At 33.3% G+C, this 22,551-nt stretch overlaps 1 protein-coding gene across 1 annotated transcript in view; it reads left to right on the top strand.

Annotated features, from left to right (window-relative positions):
* Nucleotides 1-22,551, top strand: part of LOC145298029 (thioredoxin-like protein 1) — a 49,834-nt gene that overhangs the window by 11,651 nt on the left and 15,632 nt on the right. The window contains exons 2-4 of the mRNA XM_080144291.1: nt 3,355-3,451; nt 4,763-4,933; nt 13,249-13,371. Of these exons, the coding sequence (XP_080000417.1) occupies nt 3,355-3,451; nt 4,763-4,933; nt 13,249-13,371 (391 nt within the window). The remainder of the gene's footprint in view (nt 1-3,354; nt 3,452-4,762; nt 4,934-13,248; nt 13,372-22,551) is intronic.

Genomic DNA, 22,551 nt, shown 5'->3' on the forward strand with positions numbered 1-22,551 from the left:
TTAAGGGAACTATGCCCTGATTATCAGGGCCCCTGATATACCTGATAAGCTCTTAGAGATCCAGAGACCCTTCCATTATCTTACAAGGCAAATTTTACATAAAAATACACTTTTAGATTTCATGTATATTCTTTAATTTTTCTTTTTCTAGGGAACACCTAAACATATAGAGTTTTAAAAGTACCCCGATCTCTTTAATCTTTCTCTTAACAACCAACTGACACCACAAGACAAAATGTAATTATTTTTCCAACAAGATGGCGCTACATGCCACACGTCTCACAGATCACTGACACGAGTTCATAACATGTTTACGAAAGAGAGAACAATAAGCAAAGGGTTATGGCCACCATATTCCCCCCCCCCCCCGAACTTGTCATCATGTGATTTTTTTTATCTTTGAGGGACTTTAAAAAGTTTATGCAAATAATCCTCAAAATCTAGACCAACTAAAGGAGAACATTACCAATGCTATCAGGAGGATCACCAGAGAAGATCTACAGACAGTATTTGCAAACGTTGTTAAACGTGCCCAGAAATGCATAGATGTCAACGGGGAGCACTTTCAGCATCTTTTATAACACTACAGGTAATTTAAACAATAAAAGAATGTTCCTCCTCTCTACTACATTTTCTGGGCTACTTTTAAGTGGGCCACCCTGTAGATATATAAGGCTAAGCTGTTTTTTGGCAATGCAGCAGTTAGTCTCCTAAACTATTATTCAGTGCTAAAACTTGAAAATTAACATCTGTTTTCTACTATTTGAATACCTCTTTCAATGGATATTTGAGGCTATCGCTGACCTCCTCCCAACTTGAATGATAATGTTTCTGAAGCGAAGGAGAGAACACACAACAACATAATCCTAATATATATTATTTAATTGGAATTTATTATCGAGATGAGTATTATTTATCAATTTATTTATTGCAGACTATCTTCCTCATCTTTTTAGCTGTTGTTTTACGACATTTCTGCCAACATTTCATCTGGCCTTCGTTAGGTAATAACCATGACAGGATAGAAACTCAGAATCTCCTAACCGCATCCTCAGCAATTACTGCCTTCCTACGGTTCCAGATGAGCATTGTCTGAAGATAGTGGTTTCAATCCTACCCAAAGCCGGCAAAAAATATTTTCGCTGTCTTTGAAAATTATTTTCATTAATAATTTATTTTCTACCTCATCGTTTTTTGTAAGTTTTATATATATTCATTACTGCGACATGATAAATCAGTAGATACCATTGGTTTCACTTGAAATTCAACCTTTATTGATGTACTAGCGGGGGTACCCGGCAATGCCCTGGTGTTTGAAGGTGTGTGTGGTGTTAAATAAAAAAGAACCCGGGGGCGGGGGTCGAACCCGAAGCCCTGAGGCGAAGTTTGAAAATAAATGAGTTAGTGAAAGATGTTTGCATTTATTTAAGAACCAAATTGATAGGTGCGCGGCCGGAAGTCGTCGAGCGTTACGATGACGACGTAGGTTTGTTTGTTATAAGCAAAGTAAAAAAAGAAAACGTTAACACTAAGCGGGGAAAAAAAAACACAAAAAAAATCTAACGTAAGGTAAACGAACGATGAAAACAGAAAAACGAACACGTGAAAAATGGCTTAAATAAGCCTGTTTCGATATTAAAATTTTAAAAATCGCAAAAAAAAAAAAAAAAATCTCACACCACGATTCGAACCCAAAACATTTAGATAATGAACCAAGGGCTTAACCAACTGAGCTAAGGCGACGTTCACGAAATTTGTTTGGTTTTTCAACTATTTAAAGTAAATCAGGTCATGACGTCATCTGACGCATGCGTAGAATCGGTCATTGTCACGAGAGGACCGTTTTTGTTGACACCCCCCTCCCTATCGAAAATTGTCGATTTCGGGGTGAAAAAGTTAACGGTTTTTGGCCAATTTTTCGATATTTTTCGAGCAAAGGATGGAGCTTCGATGTGATACCGAGTTTGTGAATTTTCGTCACGTCTGTCGAAAGTTTTTAGCAGACATCCAAACATACACTCAAACATACATACACACATACATACATACATACATACATACATACATTTTCGCTTATATATATATATAAACCGGAAGTTTTCATTTAGATTATCTCCCTTGAAAATGATGAAACTGAATGTCTGAGAAAATATTTTTAACATTATTCTGTTTTTTATTTAAGTCGCTTTAATTTGTATCAATAATGATCATATTACTATTAACAAAACTATTGGTTATGTATAACAGAATATAACAATCCAAATTGTAAATAGAATATTAATTTATTAGAGACTATAAAAATATGTTGCATCAAGATTTTATAAGTGTAACTTTGTTTTGATAATATAGAATAGGTGGAAATTTATTCATTTAAATACATTTTTAATACAAAATGAAGGCCTATTGAAATTTAATTAATAACACCTATAATTTTACACACTTCTTTTTTCAATAATGTTTTTTTTTTGTTTTTGTCAAATGTGAAGGAATTCATTTTTAGCTGAGAAAAACGTTTTTTAATTTAATTATCTATGGACATGTGTTTTGCCAGTTACAACTCGTTAGTGTGGCTGAATCTAGTGAGATTCTAAACCAGAACTCCTGAGTCTAGAACCCAACACACTACTACTGAGCTAATTCCTGTTAAAGTTGGAATGTACTTTTTTTATTTATTTTTTTTTTTTTCAAATACATATCATTTACTTGTTTATTGTTTCTGATACTTTTGAACAAATTCAATTATTTATACAAAAGAACGTTTTTACTTTAATGTTTTTCCCATCACAAATGTGATGCCCCAAATGAGGAGTGACATATGGACACTAATATGTGCCCTTTGCATTCAGACTCGTCAAGTAAAAAGCCCTATATTCTATCATTGGCATTTTCCAAACAGTGTTTTTGTGACCGACAGAAAGCTTCACAATGGTTGCTATTGAGGGAGAGGGGCATCCAAAAAGTTGGTAAGGTCTTTAATAATATTCTGTCTTTCTCTCCTATTTAACATAAGTATAACAGGGGGTTTACCGGAAGATTAACCCTTTACCGAATGAGAGGATCGGCTTGACAGATATCCCCCTCCCCCAATTTAAAGTAGATAGATTTTTCTTTTTCTTGGCGCAATGTGTTTTCATCTGGAAAACTCCTAGTGAGTAGGTGATGAATAGTGTAGTTAATACGAGGAGGAGTATTGTTGTTGATGTGGTTTTCATAGTGTAGGAGAGGGTGTTATAATGGAATGTTGATTTGTCATCTTAAATGCTATTGAAGTCTGACTTTGAAAACCTGACAAAATAACTTTATATGTTACATATGATTCAGTTTGTATTAAGAATAATTTCTTTAAAATTCCAGGTGCAAACCATGTACGGATATAGGACCAAAGGTTGAAGAATTTAGCCGGAGATTTACTAATGTTGTATTTCTGAAAGTTGATGTTGATACTCTGCCTGTAAGTATTTGATCCTGAGTTTTTTTATTTATTTTAAAATGTTATTTTAAATGATGCAAAATCTAAACCTATATGAACCAAATGGTGGCTGTATCTTATAAAATAAAGATTTTCCGGTTTTATTGCCCACAAAAGCCAACCTAAACATCAGGCAAAATCCTATTACGTCTTGAAAAAAATCTAAAATGAGATGAAGTTTAACTTTGACTGATCATATAAGATTCATTTCAAGAGCTAACACATTGGGTCTTTGTAATATGATTCAAAGCACAGTAGAGGTAAAGATTAACTTTCTTTTAATAGTAAATCAATAAAGAAAAAACTGATTTTAATCGTATAAAAACAAGCAGAACTAATTTAATAACTCAAAACTTTCATTTACTCCATATTTTCAACTTTAAATTTTATTTTTTTGTGAAAGACAACTAAAAATATTATATTAATCCCAGCTTATTGACAAGTAACCTTTTCTTTAATATGGGACTATTTTTATGTGCATGTACATACACAATAATCAGTGAGTCGAAAAACATCAACATCTATAATGTAAATTTCATCCGTCTGTTTAAATGTATGTATGTCTGCCTAAAACTTTCGACAGATGCAACGGATTTTCAAAAAATATGGAAAAATTGGCTAAAAACATTTATTTCTTCACCCTCAACTGGGCACTTTTCTACAGGGAGGAGTCACTTTTTTCAGATATTTTCGAAAATTATCCCCTCTTTTTGATTGACTAGCCTTAATTTAAACCTTCAAAAATGCCGGTTTAGCAATGGGTGCAACAGCAAAGACGTCACTTTTTTTTCTTTTTTTCACATTCTTTTTCTCCTTCGCGGTACGGATTTGAGCCTGCCTGCCTACTACCTCTTTTTTTTATTTTTTGCTCAACACACACCTGCAAACACCCAAGGAACAACCCTGGACATCGTTTTTTTTTTTTTTTTTTTTTTTCACAAAGTAAATCCCCGCAAGACTCTTCCTACTCAATGAGAGTCCTATTTTCTTTAAAGAGAATATCTTTTGGGTGGTCTAACTCTGGCCAAGGATAGTTTTAGTTCTCTGTGTTCCGGCCCCTCTTCCCTTGGCCAAGCATCCAACAACTGTGCGTTTGCCATTCATATGCACCAGATAAAATGTGTGTATATCCTCACTCAATTGTGCACCCTAAATTGGTTGATTTGTTACATTTATTTTAAGTAATGTACCAGCCATTTTCTTCTTGTTATCATTTTTTTTTTTTTTTTTTGTAAGACTACCTCTGTATATGTACTGAAGTTAATTTTTAAAATTGTTTTTTTGTTTATATAGAATCTCAGTGGAGCTCAGCGAGTTAACCAACTACCCACTTTCCAGTTTTTCCGCAACAAGGTTAAAATTGATGAGATGCATGGTGCAAACCAGCAAGCCTTATTGGATCTGATAAACAAACATGCAGCTGGAGATGACAGTATAGAGGATGAGCCAAGGGTTAAAGGCTTTGTAAGTATGCCAGTAAATGCTCAAATCTGCTTGATGCTTTCATTCTAAAGAGATCTAAATGTTTTTGCAATATTATGTATCGAGTATTATTTTTAATTTTTTTTTTTTTTTTTGTCTGAATATTTGGAACAGGGAGTTATTTATTTTTCTTTTCTTTCTATTATCCACGTCAATGTTGATTTTTTTTTTTTTTTTTTTTTTTTTTTTTTTTTTTTTTTTTTTTTCATGGAAATCAATCCAAACAAGGCATGATGCCACTTGATGTAAGTTACTAAAAAAAAAAAAAAATGCTACTTGAACTTCAAGCAGTAAGCATTAAAATGAATAGATTCCAACCTGGAAAACAGCAATTCTTCTTCCTTTTTTCAAAACCATCATTAATGGAATGTGAAAACTAAAAGACAAAATAAGGAAAGTGAGAATCCTCACATTCCAATGTCAGGAGTTGGCAATTTTTGCAATAGTTATGGTTGGGTTTCATTTAAAACCCAGTAATGTTTGAGATATTGCTTTGCACTGAATCTGAGTAGTGAGGGAGAGGATCGATGTATTACATAGAGCAGGGTCAATATTGGGTGCTTTTTTTTTTTTCTTCTTTTTTCCATTCTTAAAGACATGTTGCAGGAATCGCCCCCCCCCCCCCAGTTGACTCTACATCTGATTTCTATGTTTTAGTCGCTGTAATCTCCAAATTTCTTGACCTATGATTCATTTATGTACAGTAATGTTTTTCCATATTTAATGTTTTTTTTCCCATATTTAATGTTTTTTTTCTGATCTTTTTTGTAAAACTTAATTTTGTTCTGCAGAACCAAAAACAAAAACAATAACCCCTCTCTCTCTCCCTCCTCTTTTTATTTTACCCCCCCCCCCATTCCCAGACCCTGTCGGTGGAGTATCAGAATACACCGACTGCCCCCCCCCTGCAGAGAGTAAAAGTCCCTCAATGGGGCCACCTGTTGGCCGTAGGTGGCGACAAGTAATGCTCAAGGCATATATCCATATAATTGAGCGTCAACTCCAACTATGCATCGATAAATTGAAAAAATGGACAACCAAAAACGGATTTAAGTTTTCCACTAATAAAACTAAATGCGTGCATTTTTGTCAGCTTAGAAAACTGCACCCAGATCCTCTCTTAAAACTAGATGATACCCAGATTCTTGTTATCGACGAACATAAATTCTTAGGGTTAATATTAGACAAAAGACTCGCATTCATCCCTCATATTAAACACTTAAAGAATAAATGCAACAAAACTCTCCAGCTAATGCGAGTCATTGCCCACACAGACTGGGGAGCGGACAGACAAACCCTACTGAAACTATATAGATCACTACTACACTCAAAACTAGATTATGGCAGCTTGATTTATGGTATCACCAGAAAATAATATATAAAGATACTAGACACTGTTCAACATCAGGGCCTCAGGCTTGTACTGGGAGCCTTCCGAACTTCTCCCACTGATAGTCTATATACAGAAGCCAACAAACCGCCATTATCAATTCGGCGCAACAAATTAGCTTTACAGTACTTAACCAAAATTCTCTCTTGCCCAGACAATCCTGCCTACGATTGTATTGCAAACGCACTAGATTACAATTTCTGCGATAGGAAAAAATCACAACCATCAAATCCAGCCTTCAATCCCAACTACCAAAACCTATTTGACCAAAAGGTAAAAGCTATAAAACCTTTTGGTCTTCGTATGAAACCATTAGTGGAAGATGCAGGTATCACAATCAGGAACATCCATGAGGTCAACCAACTAAACCTCCCACTCTGGCTACTAAAACAACCTCCCACACTGGCTACTAAAACAACCTGAAATTATCTTTGAACTAAACAAGCTCCCAAAAAATCAAACTCACCCACTGAACTATCAAGAAAAGCTATTTAACATTCAGAAAAAAATACCCAAATCATCAGCATATCTATACAGATAGTTCTAAGGACGGCAACAGAAATGGATGCGGAATAATATCCAATAGCACTACCTTGCAGAAGCGACTACCAGACTATGCTTCAATTTTTAGTGCTGAAGCCACAGCTATAGACCCGGCACTAGACCTCATTACTGACCTCACCTACAACAAATTTATAATTTTTTTCAGACTCCCTATCAGTACTCGAATCTCTAAAGAACCAAAATTTAAATAACCCGCTACTCATTAATCTATTACAAAAAATACACACTCTTTCACAAAATAAAAATATCAAATTCTGCTGGATACCCAGTCATTTTGGAATCCAAGGCAATGAAAAAGCTGACAGAGATGCAAAAAAATGCACTAAATCTTGATGTAAGCGATTTAAAAATTCCACACTCGGACTACAAACAACTAATACATAGATTCATTATGAAGAAATGGCAAGAAAAATGGAATAATTGTCAAAACAACAAACTTTTCAAAATCAAATCCACAATAGAGAAATGTTTACCAAATTTCAGAAAATCGCGTAGAGAGGAAGTAGTTTTGTCCCGCATTCGCATAGGACATGCACACATAACCCACTCCTTTCTGCTAAAAAAAGAAAACCCTCCAGAATGTGTGTCGTGCTAAGAACCCTTTACTGTAAAACACTTTCTTTCGGATTGTGGCGACCTCGAACATATCCGGCAGAACTATTACAATGTTAACAATTTGAAAAAACTATTTAAAAAAAAAGTCAATCCTAACAAAATACTAACATTCCTAAAAAAAGCCAATTTATACAAAAGAATATAATTTTACCTGATCCAACTTCACCCCCACCAAAAAAAAACAAAAAAAAAAAAAACACCACCTAATGACCCAAAAAGGCTAACTGAATAAGTTAAAATATCTAACAAAAAAAAAAAAAAATATGACAGACCGCGGCATTAAATAACCAAAAAAAATAAGGTTGATATGCCGTAAAACCCAACATAACCTAATCTAACCCATATTTAATGGTGTTTTTTCCCATATTTAATGGTGTTTTTTTTTCATATTTAATGGCTTTTTTCATATTTAATGTTTTTTTCAATATTTAAGGGTTTTTTTTTTCCTTATTTAATGTTTTTTTCCTTATTTAAATACGATTGCTGTTGCTTCTTTGTTGACATTGGTGTTTCTTATGTATCCCAAACTTGCACAAAAATCAACATGCATCATATTTTAATATCATCATATATAAACATCTCCGTACATAAATAAACCATACACACGAAGATAGCCAGAAACCACCTCTGTTGGAACTTAATAATATCAATATTAATGAGTACAATAATAAAAAAAATGATGCGAATAATTACAAAATTAATTCAATATTTTTAATGACTTTTGTTGTAATCTCTTTTTCTTTTTATGCTTTTGTTCAGATTTATTTTGTCAGGTTTTATAAAAATCAATTTTATTTCTATAAAGTCATTTTTTAATCAATTTTACTTTATAAAAATAAATGGATTTATCATAGTCAAGAGCAACCCAAAGGCTTCCAATGATCCCTCATTTCCAGGCTGTTTAAAATTTAAGCCTTAAAATTTTTAAAATTGGCCAATCATTATAAGAGTTAAGCTTTTCTTTTTTTTTTTTTTTTTTTTTTTCAAATTGCTCTGAATCTATAATTTATGCAAATTATTTGAAAAAAAACTTGTAGTGTATATATTTCAAGACTGTCTTTTTATTAGATTTTAGTTTTTTTGTGGATAAATACATTACAATTCAACTTCTAGTACTGTTTTTAAAAAAAAATTTTTTAATGGATAGATGGTATTTTTAAGGTATTGCAGCAAATTTATGTGCATTTACGATTAATTTCTGGAGATTTCCAGGGGCATTTTTGGAATCCTTGCAAAAAAACTACTTACATGGCGAATTTAAGATTTAATTGCGTGTTTTAACAAAGATGTAACATTTTAACTGAAAAAGTAGTGTAAAAAAATGACAAAACACACATAGTCTTAAAAGAGGGGAAATATCCAACCAGTGGCATACAAAAATAATCATAAGTTCTTTATTTTTAGTCAGATTTACAAATGATCTCTCTTAAACCATCAAGCTTTTTCAATGCAGCATGCCATTATTAAGAGATTTTAAACAATTTAAATTGTTTTTAAATGTATTGCTAGTTTAAAATTTAAAAAAGAAAAATCTTTCTGCAACATTCAAATTGAGAGGCAGCAGAAAAGTGGGGGATCAAATATCAGCACAGATACTATACTTTGATTCTGACCATTAGTAAGATGTAACCTAAGGTCAGAAGGTGGGAGAAGGTCAAGCCAGCACCTCTGAGGAGCCTCTCTAGGAGTACCTCAGGCAGTAATCAATAAATTTATTCCACCAAAAAGATGGGAGGCAACGGGTGAACCTCCTAAGATTAACCAGAACCATTTCTCAGCCCACAAATGTGAGGTCATTCTCTACTCAAAAATGGTCAAGGCTCTGTTAGACTGATTGTCAAAGATTTATCCTTGACTTGTATGAATATGACCTACTCACACTGGGTTAGAATACTATTAAACTGTATTTGCCCAATAATGATATTTAGTATCATGTCTACAATTTGTCGAATTCTGCTTAGTGTTTAGTACTTCAGTCAATACAGGGAAATAGTATTGGTATCTATTACACGTTTGTACTTTTAAAACAATGGTTGTGTAATTTGTGTCTAGACCTTATTTAAATAAGACTGTTGACTAGTATGCTTTTCTTAAACGTAAAAAAAGAAAGAAAAGACCCACTTGAATGATCCTAAGGTGTAATTAAATCCACATTGTCTTTAAACATCTCTTTACAGGGTAATTCCTCTAAGTTCTTTGTACCTGTTATTCTTTGATTTTCTAGCAATTCTCCTAATTTCCATTGTTAATGACAGTAGTTAGCCACAGGTACTCTACAAAATAATACTGATAATCTAATATATATATATATATATATATATATATATATATATATATATATATATATATATACTAGCAGGTCTCTTTGCGTATCCTGATTGTAAAATATGCATAAATATAATATTTAATTCATGCAGATTTCATATTTATTATCATCTACTACCCAATATAGTAAAAAAAACAAAAAAAACAAAAAAAAAACGGAAAGAAACTGTGACATGTGCATGCAAGTATTATTTTTTCTAAATAGTTCACTTTTAAGTAAAAAAAAAAAAAAAAACTTAATCTGAGACTGAAACCAAAACTTTAAGACAGTGAGTAAAGTACAATAACCATTAGGCCAGTTTGCCACGATCTTTGAAGTGTTTTTAAACTTACTTATTCTTAACATAAGGAAACTGTCATGTGAACGATTCACATGTGCAGTCATGAAACAGTTGACAAATAAAAATGATCTCCCTCAAGTACCACTTTTTAAATTTTTACTCCTTAGCAGCCGTTTTTTCCAGATGAAAACCGATTAAAGTTTTCCACGTGTCTGAATACCCTATATACCAAATTTCAAGTTCGTAGATCAAAAATTCATTGAGTATATAGGTTAAGAGTTTTCCTCTCTCACACACACACACACACACACACACACATTCTCACTTTCAAAGATATATAGATATACAATGAAATACGTATGTTATACGTTTATAAGCCAAATTACAGTGCAAAGATTGTGTAAAATAAACATTTGTTTGTCTCAAATCAATATTTCTTCCTCATTTTTTTCCTTTCCATGTTATGGTAAAACAAAAAGAATTTAGTCATAAAAATGTTAATACTAGCTGTCCCGACCTGGCATTGCCTAACAATATTTGAATTATTTAACTAATTTATGAATGGAGTCTATGAAACAATTGATATTTGCTGTCATTTAAGTAATTAGTGAAAGCCAGAGGATGGCAGTGGTAGTGATAAGCAATTAAATGTGGGGGTGGGACACAACGCCACTCCATAAGATCAGGTGGTAGTGATGAATAGAGAAAGGATGAGTCTGATGCTGGGCAGCACTTGGTTGACTTGCTGGATTCAGGCCTCAATATAATGGGTCACATTTTATAATGGAGAGACTTCCTTCCAATTGTCTTTGAAATTCACGCATGTTGAGATAGATTCAAGAATAAGTCTATGAATTGTTGAATAAAAAAAAAAAATGAAAGAAAAAATTTGTTTCATGTCCAGGAAGTTAGACACAAGGTCAGGCGTGGGATTTGATGAAACTCTTTCTCTGGAACAAACTGGATTTGAACTTGACATACCCAGGTTTTCAGTTCATGTAATTAACCACTTAACCATCGTCTTGCTATTCAAATATTTATATTTACGTTAACCAATCATTCATGATGTAAATGTACATACATTTAATTGGATGCTGGTTGTGGAATTAGCTAACTTTCTTAATACATTTTCACAGACATTCCCTTTTGGAAACCATTAAGAGCGATATGATCTACAATGTAAAAAGGAATGCACACATGATTCTCTTTGTCTTTTGATTTTTTTTGCCCCCACTGATAAAGGATAGATTGTTAGTTTCCGATTCGTCCATTCGCATTTTTCTCAATAACCACTCTTTGGATTTTTTAAAATTTTGCACAAACATTAGTTATGGTGAAAGTAAATTTTCGCTCGTGGAGGGGGACCTTGCATGCTTGGCTTTTTTAAAAAATTTTTATTTAACTCTTGTTTAGGGTGTTAGACACAAGGTCATGTATAAGGTTGATGAAAGTGTTTGTGTGGAACAAACTGGATTTGAACTTGAAACCACCAGGTTTTGAGTTTGTGTTGTTGACCACTTAGCCATCATCACCCTCTGCAAAGCACACTACTGTATAACAACTCGTCTGCTGTTTTGACTAGAGTTAATAAAAACCATCTGATTAACTTTGAGTGCCTGTCCAAAAACGGAAGAATTGAATTCACAATACAAACTTCATGTTATTCATGTACAGTTCTGTTTTCGATAATACATTTCCTTTCATACTAAAACAGTTGTGGGGTTGTTTTGATTTCGTCCTTGTATGAGATGTGCTTCATTCTCTAGATTAATGTCAACTCTGTGACTGCATTGAACTCTGGGCTTCTGATCACAACATGACAGGAGTTTGAGATTGAACAGCAAAGATGGTTCAACACCAGTGTTCTTCATCAGCAGAGAAACTACATTCTACTTAACGTTACAACAGCTAAGTTTAGTGACATCACATGAATGCTGCCATCCAGGGACAACATTTTACATTAATATATAGATAATCTAATAAAATTTATTCAAGCTAAGTCTGTCAGATTGTTGTGGCCGTGATGAATTAATCTATATTTCTTTTAGGTATGAGGGTATGTATAATACCTCAGGAAGATGGATGCCCCTACCTTGCACAGTTCCGGGTTGCAAGGTGTTGCACCTGTTAGCCTCCCTCTAATATTTTACAGAGTTAGCATAAAGGGGTAGGAGTGCCTCAGCCATGGTGAAGGTAATACATCTAGGAAAGGAAAGCTCTGTTGAAAAACCAAAAACCAGATAGAAGGAATCTGTTGGCTCTCTAAGGCAACCTTCTAGTGATGGCATCACAAACAAAACACCGGCTTCTAATTTATCATGAGCCAGCATAGAAATAGTAAAGCATAGAAAACTGTCATGAGAATGCTCATGTCGGTACGTAATCTGGTCTAACCGCAAAAAAAAAAAAAAAAAATTGTCTTTTCGGGGGTTTTAAACACAAATAGCATTAAGTTGATAAATCAGATTTTGCTTTTGATTAGCCAATTTTCATTTGTTATTGTTGTATCATGTTGTTGGAAATAGAATGTACGTAGCTACAATTCATTTAAAAAATTACTCTGGCTCAGATGACTGTTAATATGAAACAGCTTTAATCACCTAAAAATAAAAATTATCAGCATGAGGATAACTTATTTTAAATTGAAGAATATAAAGGAGTTGCCTCCCCTTAAGTCTACAGGCGTGAAAACAAAAATTAAAAACTAAAGTTACTTCATAGCATCCTGGACAACAACGGGTAGATAAAGCTAATATTAAATATTGCATTTTGGTTTTAAAATGGATGGATGTGTTTTTTATGTCTGTAAATTCACTGATTTTTTAATGAATAAATTTTTTATATTTAATAATGACATTGACTTTGATATTTTGTGTTGGTCATTTTTATCATTGTAAATTTATTTTTAGTCGGAGTGGCCAGTTTTCATTGACTCCAACTTCTAAAGAAAAAAGATTTGCTTTGACTCCACATTTCTGGTGAAAAGTGGGTTTTTAAAAAAACTCTAACTAGCATTGGGGTGAACGGATGTCAAGGCGGTTCAGCATAGTTATTGTCTCTTTTCTTTTTTGTTATTGTTGCTATACTTTGTCTTTTTTTTTTTTTTTTTTTTTTTTCTTTAGGTGGATTTAACACCTTTTATCAGCAAAAATGGTTCTGAATGTTTAAATGGGTCCGATTCTTTCCCATTTACAAATTGCTTGGAGAAAGACAACAATTACCTCGAATCTGACTGTGATGAGCAGGTATATAATATTTAAATTTTTATTTCATAATATTTAAATTTTTATTTCATAATATGCTTCCAAATTTGGTGCTTATTTAGAATTACACTTATTTAAAAAAAAAAATACAAAAAAAATCCTTTGATGTATGTACTTATGGAACAAAGATGTCATATTCCAAAAATTACGTAAATTGATCAAGTTTTTTTATGAGAAACAAGGAGGGGAATGGGAGAAGACATTGTTTTAAATTTTGCCAAAATTCAAGGGCGACAATTTAATTTGACTAAAGATTTTGCTTATATTCAAAATAATTAAGACTTTTTTATTGTAAAATTTAATTTTTTTTTTAAAAAAACAAAACAACTACTTGATCAATTGATGATATTTGGAATATGACATCTTCGTTCTGTGACGAGTATGTACACCATAAAGATTTTTCTGTATTTTTTAATTAAGTGTAATAGTAAATAAGCACTCAAAATTTGAATGAAAAATAAAAACATTAATCAAATTTCTTAACAAATGCAATTGAAAATATTGAAAAAAAAAATCTTTTAGCATTGTATTTGGTTTAAAAATGATTTATGTTTTCAATTCTATGGTGCTTTTCAGTGTAGAAATATTGGATGTGTTATCTATACACGTCACCAGCATGCTCTTTACACAAAATGTAAACATTATTAACTGTCTCGATTTGACACTAAAGAAGGTCGGCTATCACCGACATTGGTTGTTATAGCTCGACAATAAAGAAAAAAAAAAATAACAATGTCTGTAATTGAGGAAGGTTGGAGTCAGACGAAATATCAGTTTATATTTGCATTTATTGAAAAAAAAAATTCTTTAGTATCAAATTTGGTTTTAAAAATGATTTCTTATATTTACAATTTTATGGTTCTTTTCAATGTAGAAATATTGAATCTATGAATGCAATTATTTTATGGGGTGGAGTTAATAAGATTTTAAAACTTTGTTTAATAATTTTTCTATAACATTCACAAATGTTCAGTTTTTGTCTATTCATAAAAATAAATTTTTGAGCAAGTATTTTTTAAAAATTTTATAAAATTATTTATGAGGAAGAATTAATAAGATTTTTTTCTAATTAATAATTTCTCTCTGGTGTTATAATATTCACAAAAAACTGTATGTTCAAAGGTGTTTGAAGGCGTGTCAATGCAGGAATTATTCAGTTGTTGTAAACAGATAAATAAATAAGAATAATAATAATTCGATAGTTTTCAATAAATATTTATTTACCTGATTATAGATGGTATATTCTTGACTGTAGGTGGTATATTCTTCAAATATTTTTCAGAGCAAGCGGCAGCATAAAGAGTAGATATTCATTTTATACCTTTTCAAAATGGAAGTTGCTTAACATGCATTTCGACATTTTTATTGTATTAGGTAGACTTCTATTCATAAACACAAAACAATACCTATCTCGGTTTAAAAGGATTTCTAGTCATTGTAAGATAATAGAACAAATGGTTTTAGTGTTGATTATTATATTTCTTTGCAAACATTTTTTATTTTTTGCTTTCACATAATGGGTGGGGCTTGCACAGTTTTTATGGCCATTATGCACAGTTTTTAGCAAAACTTTACATCTTCAGCCTTTTTAACAACTATTTTTTACATATTGTATTCTACCAACCCAGATGTGAGAGTTTCCATTCCAGGTCATTACTGATTACTTCAGAAAAACAAAAAGAAATCACCTTATTCTATAAGGATTTATCATTCAATGTAAAAACACCAGAACCTGTGGTTTCAGGATTGATTAAAATATGTCTTCAGAAACAGTCTTTATAATCAATATTAAAAGCATTTGTTCTGTTGTCTTACAATGACTAGAAATCCTTCTAGACTGAGATAGGTATTGCTTTGTGTTTATGAAATGAAGTCTACCTAATATGAAGAAATGTCGAAAAGCATGTTAAGCAATCCCAAAATCCTTGGTTCTGGTGTCATTCAATAATGGAAGCTACATTTAGACTGAGTTATTTGTTTTATTTTGAATACATTGTTCATAAGTTAAGAAATAAAGCTCTGTCAATAGAAATAAATGTTTAAAAATGTGTTACTTGTATAACCATTGGTTCTGATGTGTTGCAATGAAAGAGAAATCTTTCTAGACTGAGGATTTCTTTTGTTTTGTTTTGCTTTTATGAAGTGGTTTGTAAGTGGAAGTTGGAATACCCCCGCCCCATCCTATTATACAAATAAATGCCAAAAACTGCCTTAAGTCATTGTAAAACCATTGAGTCTGGTATCGGTCAGTGAAGAAAAAATCCTCCTAGACTGAGGTACCTTTATTTTGTTTGTTATGAAGTGGTATAAAAATGAAGAAATGCAGGCCTGAGAAGAATAAGAGCAAGAAGAAATGAAATGGAAGAGAAAGAAGAGAAGAAATAATAAGGGAGAAGAGTCACCATATCCTGCTGCTGCATGGAATATTGTTATTATATCTGGGCTTGTCTACCTGTCACTAGTTTCTTCTTTTTAAAAAAAGAGTTACTAATCTGATAGGTCCCATACTGTCTACTCAGCTCCAGCTTCTGTTCCATCGCTGCAGTGTAGCATCCCTGTGATTGTTTACTTCAAGGAAGATGCTTTGATGAAAGGGAGACAATCATGTAGTTGTACAATGTACATTCAATTAAAAAAAAGGCAGAGTTGACTTAAAAGGGATTTTTTTTTTTTTTAATGAAAATCGCTCAAGACAAGGTATGAAGCCACTTGATGAAGGAACTAATAAGAAACCTATTTAATAGTGAAACACTAGCCAATGATAAGTGAAATAGATTCCGACCCAGAAAACAACAATTTTTCCGGTGCAAGTCTATAAATGGGCCACAACAAATCTTTTCTATAATAAAAATCCGAAAAAAATCTTTATAATATACGTACTTGTTACTGCATGAAAATGTCATATTCCAAAAATCATGTAAATCGATCAAGTAGTTTTTTTTTATTTAAGAAAATCAAATATTATCGGACGATTCATCGAAGAAAAAGCCACATGCCATCTTGTTTGAGAGATAACGCAACTAACGACCCCTGGCGGAAATATGGGTTAACAAACACTATCAATAATTCCCCCACTCTTTTTCTGTGCCTAAACCTAAACGTAGATTCCATGAACAAAGCTTCTTTCTTAGAACTGCACGCCTGTGGAATTGTCTCCCGTGTTCCTGCTTTCCGGCTGACTACAATATGGTTGTGTTCAAGTCTAAAGTAAATAAGTTCTTGATGAGCCGTTCCATATAAGTTATCAAATTTACCAAATTTTCATTACTAATGATTACTATATTGTCCAATTTCTACTGTACACTCTTTAACCCTTATCCTTGAGTGGCCTCTGGGCCTTGATAATGTGGTGATGCCTATGTAAAAAAAAAAAGAAAAAAAAAGGCCAGTACATGCAGACCATCGAATATTTTATCAATCAAATACTTTTTTTTTTTTTTTTTTTTTTTTTAAGAAAATCAAATTTTATGATTTTTAGGGATAATAAATAAATAAATTGACTTCTTTTAATAAAGAGAATGTGGAAAACACTAGTTTTTTTTTTTTTGTTCGTCTGAAAACAGACTTTAATAAGCTAAGTACTTTTTTTTTTTTTTAAGAAAAAAACAAATTTTACGATTTTTAGGGATAATAAATAAATAAATTGACTTCTTTTAATAAAGAGAATGTGTCTTTTAATAAAGATAATGCGGAGGGCAGACCATCGACTATTTTTAGTTTTTTTTTTTTTTTTTTTTTTTTTTAATGTCGAAAACCCTTTTTGGGTTTGTATTACTGTACACATAGATTCGAAAAAGTTGTCACAAAACAAATATATAACAAATAAATGTTATCAAAGGCAAGATAAGTTGTTACATAAGGGAGGAACCCCCCCCCCCAAAAAAAAAAGAAAAGAAAGGGAGGCATATTATGTAGCGTTTGGCTAGGGTCAACCGATACATAAAGGTTAAAATAAAATCCCTTTTTAATAAATTGATAGGTGGACTTCGAATGTTGATAGTCCACTAGTATGAATTAAAGAAAAAGAATTTGCAGTGTAAATAGAAAAAGTCGGACGATCGTAATTGTTGACAAAACGAAAAAGCAGGTTACCGGAATTTGCATATTTTGCACGGCATTCTACGGAAAAGCAATGAATGGAATTTTCTGATGACAGGTGAATTTTCGGCACGTGCAGAAGTAATCGTCCGACTTTTTAAATTAAACAAAAACGTGCTAAGGACTCACATGGAAGCCGAGACCTAAATATTCTGTTGGTTATATGTAAATTAGCTCTAGGACATGTGACGTCGGAAAGTTGAGCTGAATGCCATATAAGGAACAGACGCGCGACAGATAATAGAGCTAGCAGAGAGAGAGAGAGGTGAGTAAACGTGGAGGTAGACACGTTTACCAGAACCGAAGGTCAGCTGACCAGATTACGTATGAGTGACGTGGTCAGATTGGCTAGATCTGTGAGATTTGATTTGGGCTTTGCAGAAGACAGACAGCTTCCCGTTGTCTCCTCCTCTCAATGGGGGGGAGACGAACGCTGACGTGTGTAGAAGAGGATTTGACTTGGACACTTTACTTGAGGGATACTGGTACCCTGGTGATGACGTGTCCATTTTACTAATGAAGAGAAGAAGTTTACGACGATGAGAGAGAGAGATATTACGAGTGTTAAGAGACGAGAGAACGGGACCCAAGATCCCTTAAACCGTTTGTCTAGTAGTTAGGACGTTTGTTGTGTATTTATGTGTTTGAATTAAAGAAGATTCATACCTGGTCCGCTGCTCTGGGAGAGTCTTCATCTGGGTGGAGCTCTCTTGCTGTTTTCGCCGGAATACACAAGATGAAGACAGATGTTGGGTTTTCAACCTTTTATTCTCCCAGGCATGATCTGCAGATGCCGCCATCGATGGTCTCCACTGTGGGTACCTACCACGTCCCACATCTGGGGCGTGCATCTCCCCCCTTACTTAGGAGAGAACCATTTAAGACTTCTGCTCGGCTCGGCTTTTTCTGAGAAACTCAACGTTTCACCAACCTTGCCACGTAGCATCACATGACATCCGGTTAGATGAAACGTCACTTCCTGCAACGTGGATTAACTACAAAAATATCTCTCTGACCTCCTCCCACCCTCTCCCTCTCGATCTACTATCTAATAGAGACACAGAGAGAGAAAATAGAGAGAGAGTATGAAAGAGCCAGAGAGAGGAGAGATGCTCTTTAACATTACTCCACCCCTTTTTTATCAAAATGTATGGCAAAGCCATACATTTTTAATAACTAACTAACTAAACTAAGGAGGGAATACATACGCTACCCGCTGGCAAGAAGACTGTCCTACGATAAATCAATAAACTCAAAATTAAATAGATACAACAATAAAACTGCCATGTAGCGCTACCCTGCGCTTTTCAAGGTCAAACTCCTTTATGACCCCATGGCTTCTTCGTACCCATCTCGGGACTTCCGGAGCATCCTTTGCTCCCGGTCGACACTACTCGTGGTCGATAATTTCACGGCTCCTAGCCAAACAACAATAAAACACAAAATCGAGGTCCATCTGCCTCCTACTTACATCTCAGGATTTACGGATAATCTTCTTTATTCCTAGGTAGCACAAAAACAAAAACAAAAAAAATCCCATCCCAAACCTTCACCATTTCACATCAAATGTTCTTAATTAATTTACCTCCTCTATGACTATACTTAATTGGTCCAAGAGTAATCAAGTCGGTTTTATTTATTCTACCCCATTTACCCCCCCCCCCCCCCCCGTGAGGTCAACACACAATGGACACGTCCTCCGACTGTCCATATTAGTTACAGAGATCGCCCATTTCTCTATAACTATCTTGTGCTTCCCTGAGCACCTACCAAAATATGGATGTTTTTTTTTTTTATTTATTACGAGGACGTTCTGTACCGCCCTCCACCGAATTACGCATCCGGAACAAAAAAAAATCTGTCGAAACTACAAGAACAAAACAACAAACAAAAAATATGTATACATGACCACCTCGAAACTAGAATAAATACCGACTGACTTCCTGACCTCATTACTCATAATCCAGCAAACCGTCTGCCTGTCCAACTACTGTATTTCGATTTTAAAAAAATCCTTATTCCTTATTCTTTTGTCTTCCGACATCATCCCATTTTAAAAATTCTCATTTATGTTTTCCTTGCATAATCCCATTATCTCAAAAATTATTATTGATAATTGATATACCTCTATCCTGTCATCATCTTATTTTTAAAAAATTAAATTACATTGACACCACGTGGCAAGACCATCGATGCCCCCATCTGCTATACAAATACAAGATAACAAAAATACAGAAAAAGAAATACAGAAAAATACACATGGCAACTCAACAATACTTAACAATATTCAATAATACTTAATTAATATATACTTAATTAATTCACTTATAACTAACAACTTTCAGCAAAGTTCAACAAAATTATCACTGATCAAATTGTCCACGTAAGCAAAGTTCAAGGGTTTTCTGAAACTAAAAAAAAATCATTATTCTTTTACAATTAACCACAGAATTAAATTAAAAAGTTCCGCTTCTATTCTATTCATATAATTATAATTTACTTAAAATTAATCCGGAGGGATGCCACATCACCAATCTGATTTTTATTTATCACCTAATACTTTCGACAATAGTGTAATTTCTTCTTTTTTTTTTTTTTTTTTTTTTCAAATCTAAAATGACATCTTGCTATTCCGAATGCATTTAAAAGTTCACTGTCCCTTATTTTTGTAACACTTTGCTAAATTCAACAATGTCAAATGACTGACAGGTTTATAAACTGTGGACAACCTCGATGTCATTTTGCCTCAACAAATGTTCATTTGTGTTGTCTTGTCTATTTAAATATATATATATATATATATATATATATATATATATATATATACGTTTTTTTTTCTTTCTCTGTGTTTTCAATTCTTTCTCTGTGTTTTTCAATTTCCACAGTTTTTATTTTTAATATGGTAAATTAATTTTCTTTACTCTTCTGTTTTTCAATCGTTTTCAAAGTTCACAGCGTATTTTTAATTTTGGAGTTTAATTTTCTTCTAAATGCGTATGGTATTCTTCATGCCTTTGCTATCTTTTTCAACACATAACTGAATCATTTTTTCTTCTTCTTCCTTCCCCTCTCTCTATCTTTCTCTCTCTCTACCCTTTTTCACTGTTTTTCCTTTATTCTCTTTTTCTCTTCATTTTCACTGTTCTTTCTTTATTCTCTTTTTCTCTTCATTTTCACTATTCTTTCTTTTTATTCCACTGTCTCTTCTCCGTTTTTTTTTCTCCCTCTTTTTTCCTCAATTTCTCTTCTTGTCTTTATTTTTCCTCGTTATCTCTTTTTCTCGTTATGTCCGTGGCAATCCAGGTTTCGATATATGCCCCATGCAGGGGCAAGAAGGTCAACGGCACCAAATAACAGATATGTTACATAAGGGAGGGAGAAGAAGAGGATTTGACTTGGACACTTTACTTGAGGGATACTGGTACCCTGGTGATGACGTGTCCATTTTACTAATGAAGAGAAGAAGTTTACGACGATGAGAGAGAGAGATATTACGAGTGTTAAGAGACGAGAGAACGGGACCCAAGATCCCTTAAACCGTTTGTCTAGTAGTTAGGACGTTTGTTGTGTATTTATGTGTTTGAATTAAAGAAGATTCATACCTGGTCCGCTGCTCTGGGAGAGTCTTCATCTGGGTGGAGCTCTCTTGCTGTTTTCGCCGGAATACACAAGATGAAGACAGATGTTGGGTTTTCAACCTTTTATTCTCCCAGGCATGATCTGCAGATGCCGCCATCGATGGTCTCCACTGTGGGTACCTACCACGTCCCACGTCTGGGGCGCGCATCTCCCCCCTTACTTAGGAGAGAACCATTTTAGACTTCTGCTCGACTCGGCTTTTTCTGAGAGACTCAACGTTTCACCAACCTTGCCACGTAGCATCACATGACATCCGGTTAGATGAAACGTCACTTCCTGCAACGTGGATTAACTACAAAAATATCTCTCTGACCTCCTCCCACCCTCTCCCTCTCTCTCTCGATCTACTATCTAATAGAGACACAGAGAGAGAAAATAGAGAGAGTATGAAAGAGCCAGAGAGAGAGAGAGAGAGGAGAGATGCTCTTTAACAAAGTTACTTTTCTAACTAACTGGATAATTTTCTAGCGTTTTTATTTAATGTAACATGTTTATTCAGCTCGAAAAACATACAGGGTTAACCGATGTATTGGAAAATTTAAAATGGCGCCCGACTCTCTTTCATACGGTAAGTTTGGGAAAAGGGGTTATAAATAAAAAAAACTAGACAAAATACTGTTAGAAAGTCGCTCAATATGTTACCGTGACATATATTTGGTGGGTTTTTAACAGTATTTTGTATATTTTTTATTTTTAACTCATTTTCCCAAACATACAGTGTTCAACAGAGAAGCCGGCGCCATTTTAAATTTTCCAATACATTGGTAAATACTGTATGTATTTCGAACTGAATAAATATGTTACATTGAATAAAAACACTAAAAAATTATTCAGTTAAGTAGAAAAGTAACTTATCTTGCCTTTGATAATATTTATTTGTTTTTTTTGACAACTTTTTCAAATCTGTGTGTACAGTAATACAAACCCAAAGACACATTCTCTTTATTAAAAGAAGTCAATTTATTTATTTATTATCCCTAGAAATCGTAAAAATTGATTTTCTTAAAAAAAAAATAAATAAATAAAAGTACTTGATTGATAAGATATTCGATGGTCTGCATGTACAGGGGTCGTTAGTTGCATTATCTCTCAAACAAGATGGCGCGTGGCTTTTTCTTCGATGAATCGTCCGATAATATTTGATTTTCTTAAATAAAAAAAAAAACTACTTGATCGATTTACGTGATTTTTGGAATATGACATTTTCATGCAGTGACAAGTACGTACATTACAAAGATTTTTTCCAGATTTTTATTGTATAAAAGATTTGTTGTGGCCCATTTATAGACTTGCACTATTTTTCCCCTTTTGTCAGAAACATTGCTTATGGAATGTGAGAACAAAATAATGGAAGCGGAAGTTATGAGGCCGCTGAAAGTAATCTAAGGGTCCGCTTTCTACTCTCTTTTAAATTAAAAATTAATT

This window comes from Euprymna scolopes, chromosome 2 (genome assembly GCF_053919585.1).
Source record: "Euprymna scolopes isolate OS-2025 chromosome 2, ASM5391958v1, whole genome shotgun sequence".
NCBI classification, from domain to species: Eukaryota; Metazoa; Mollusca; class Cephalopoda; order Sepiida; family Sepiolidae; genus Euprymna; species Euprymna scolopes.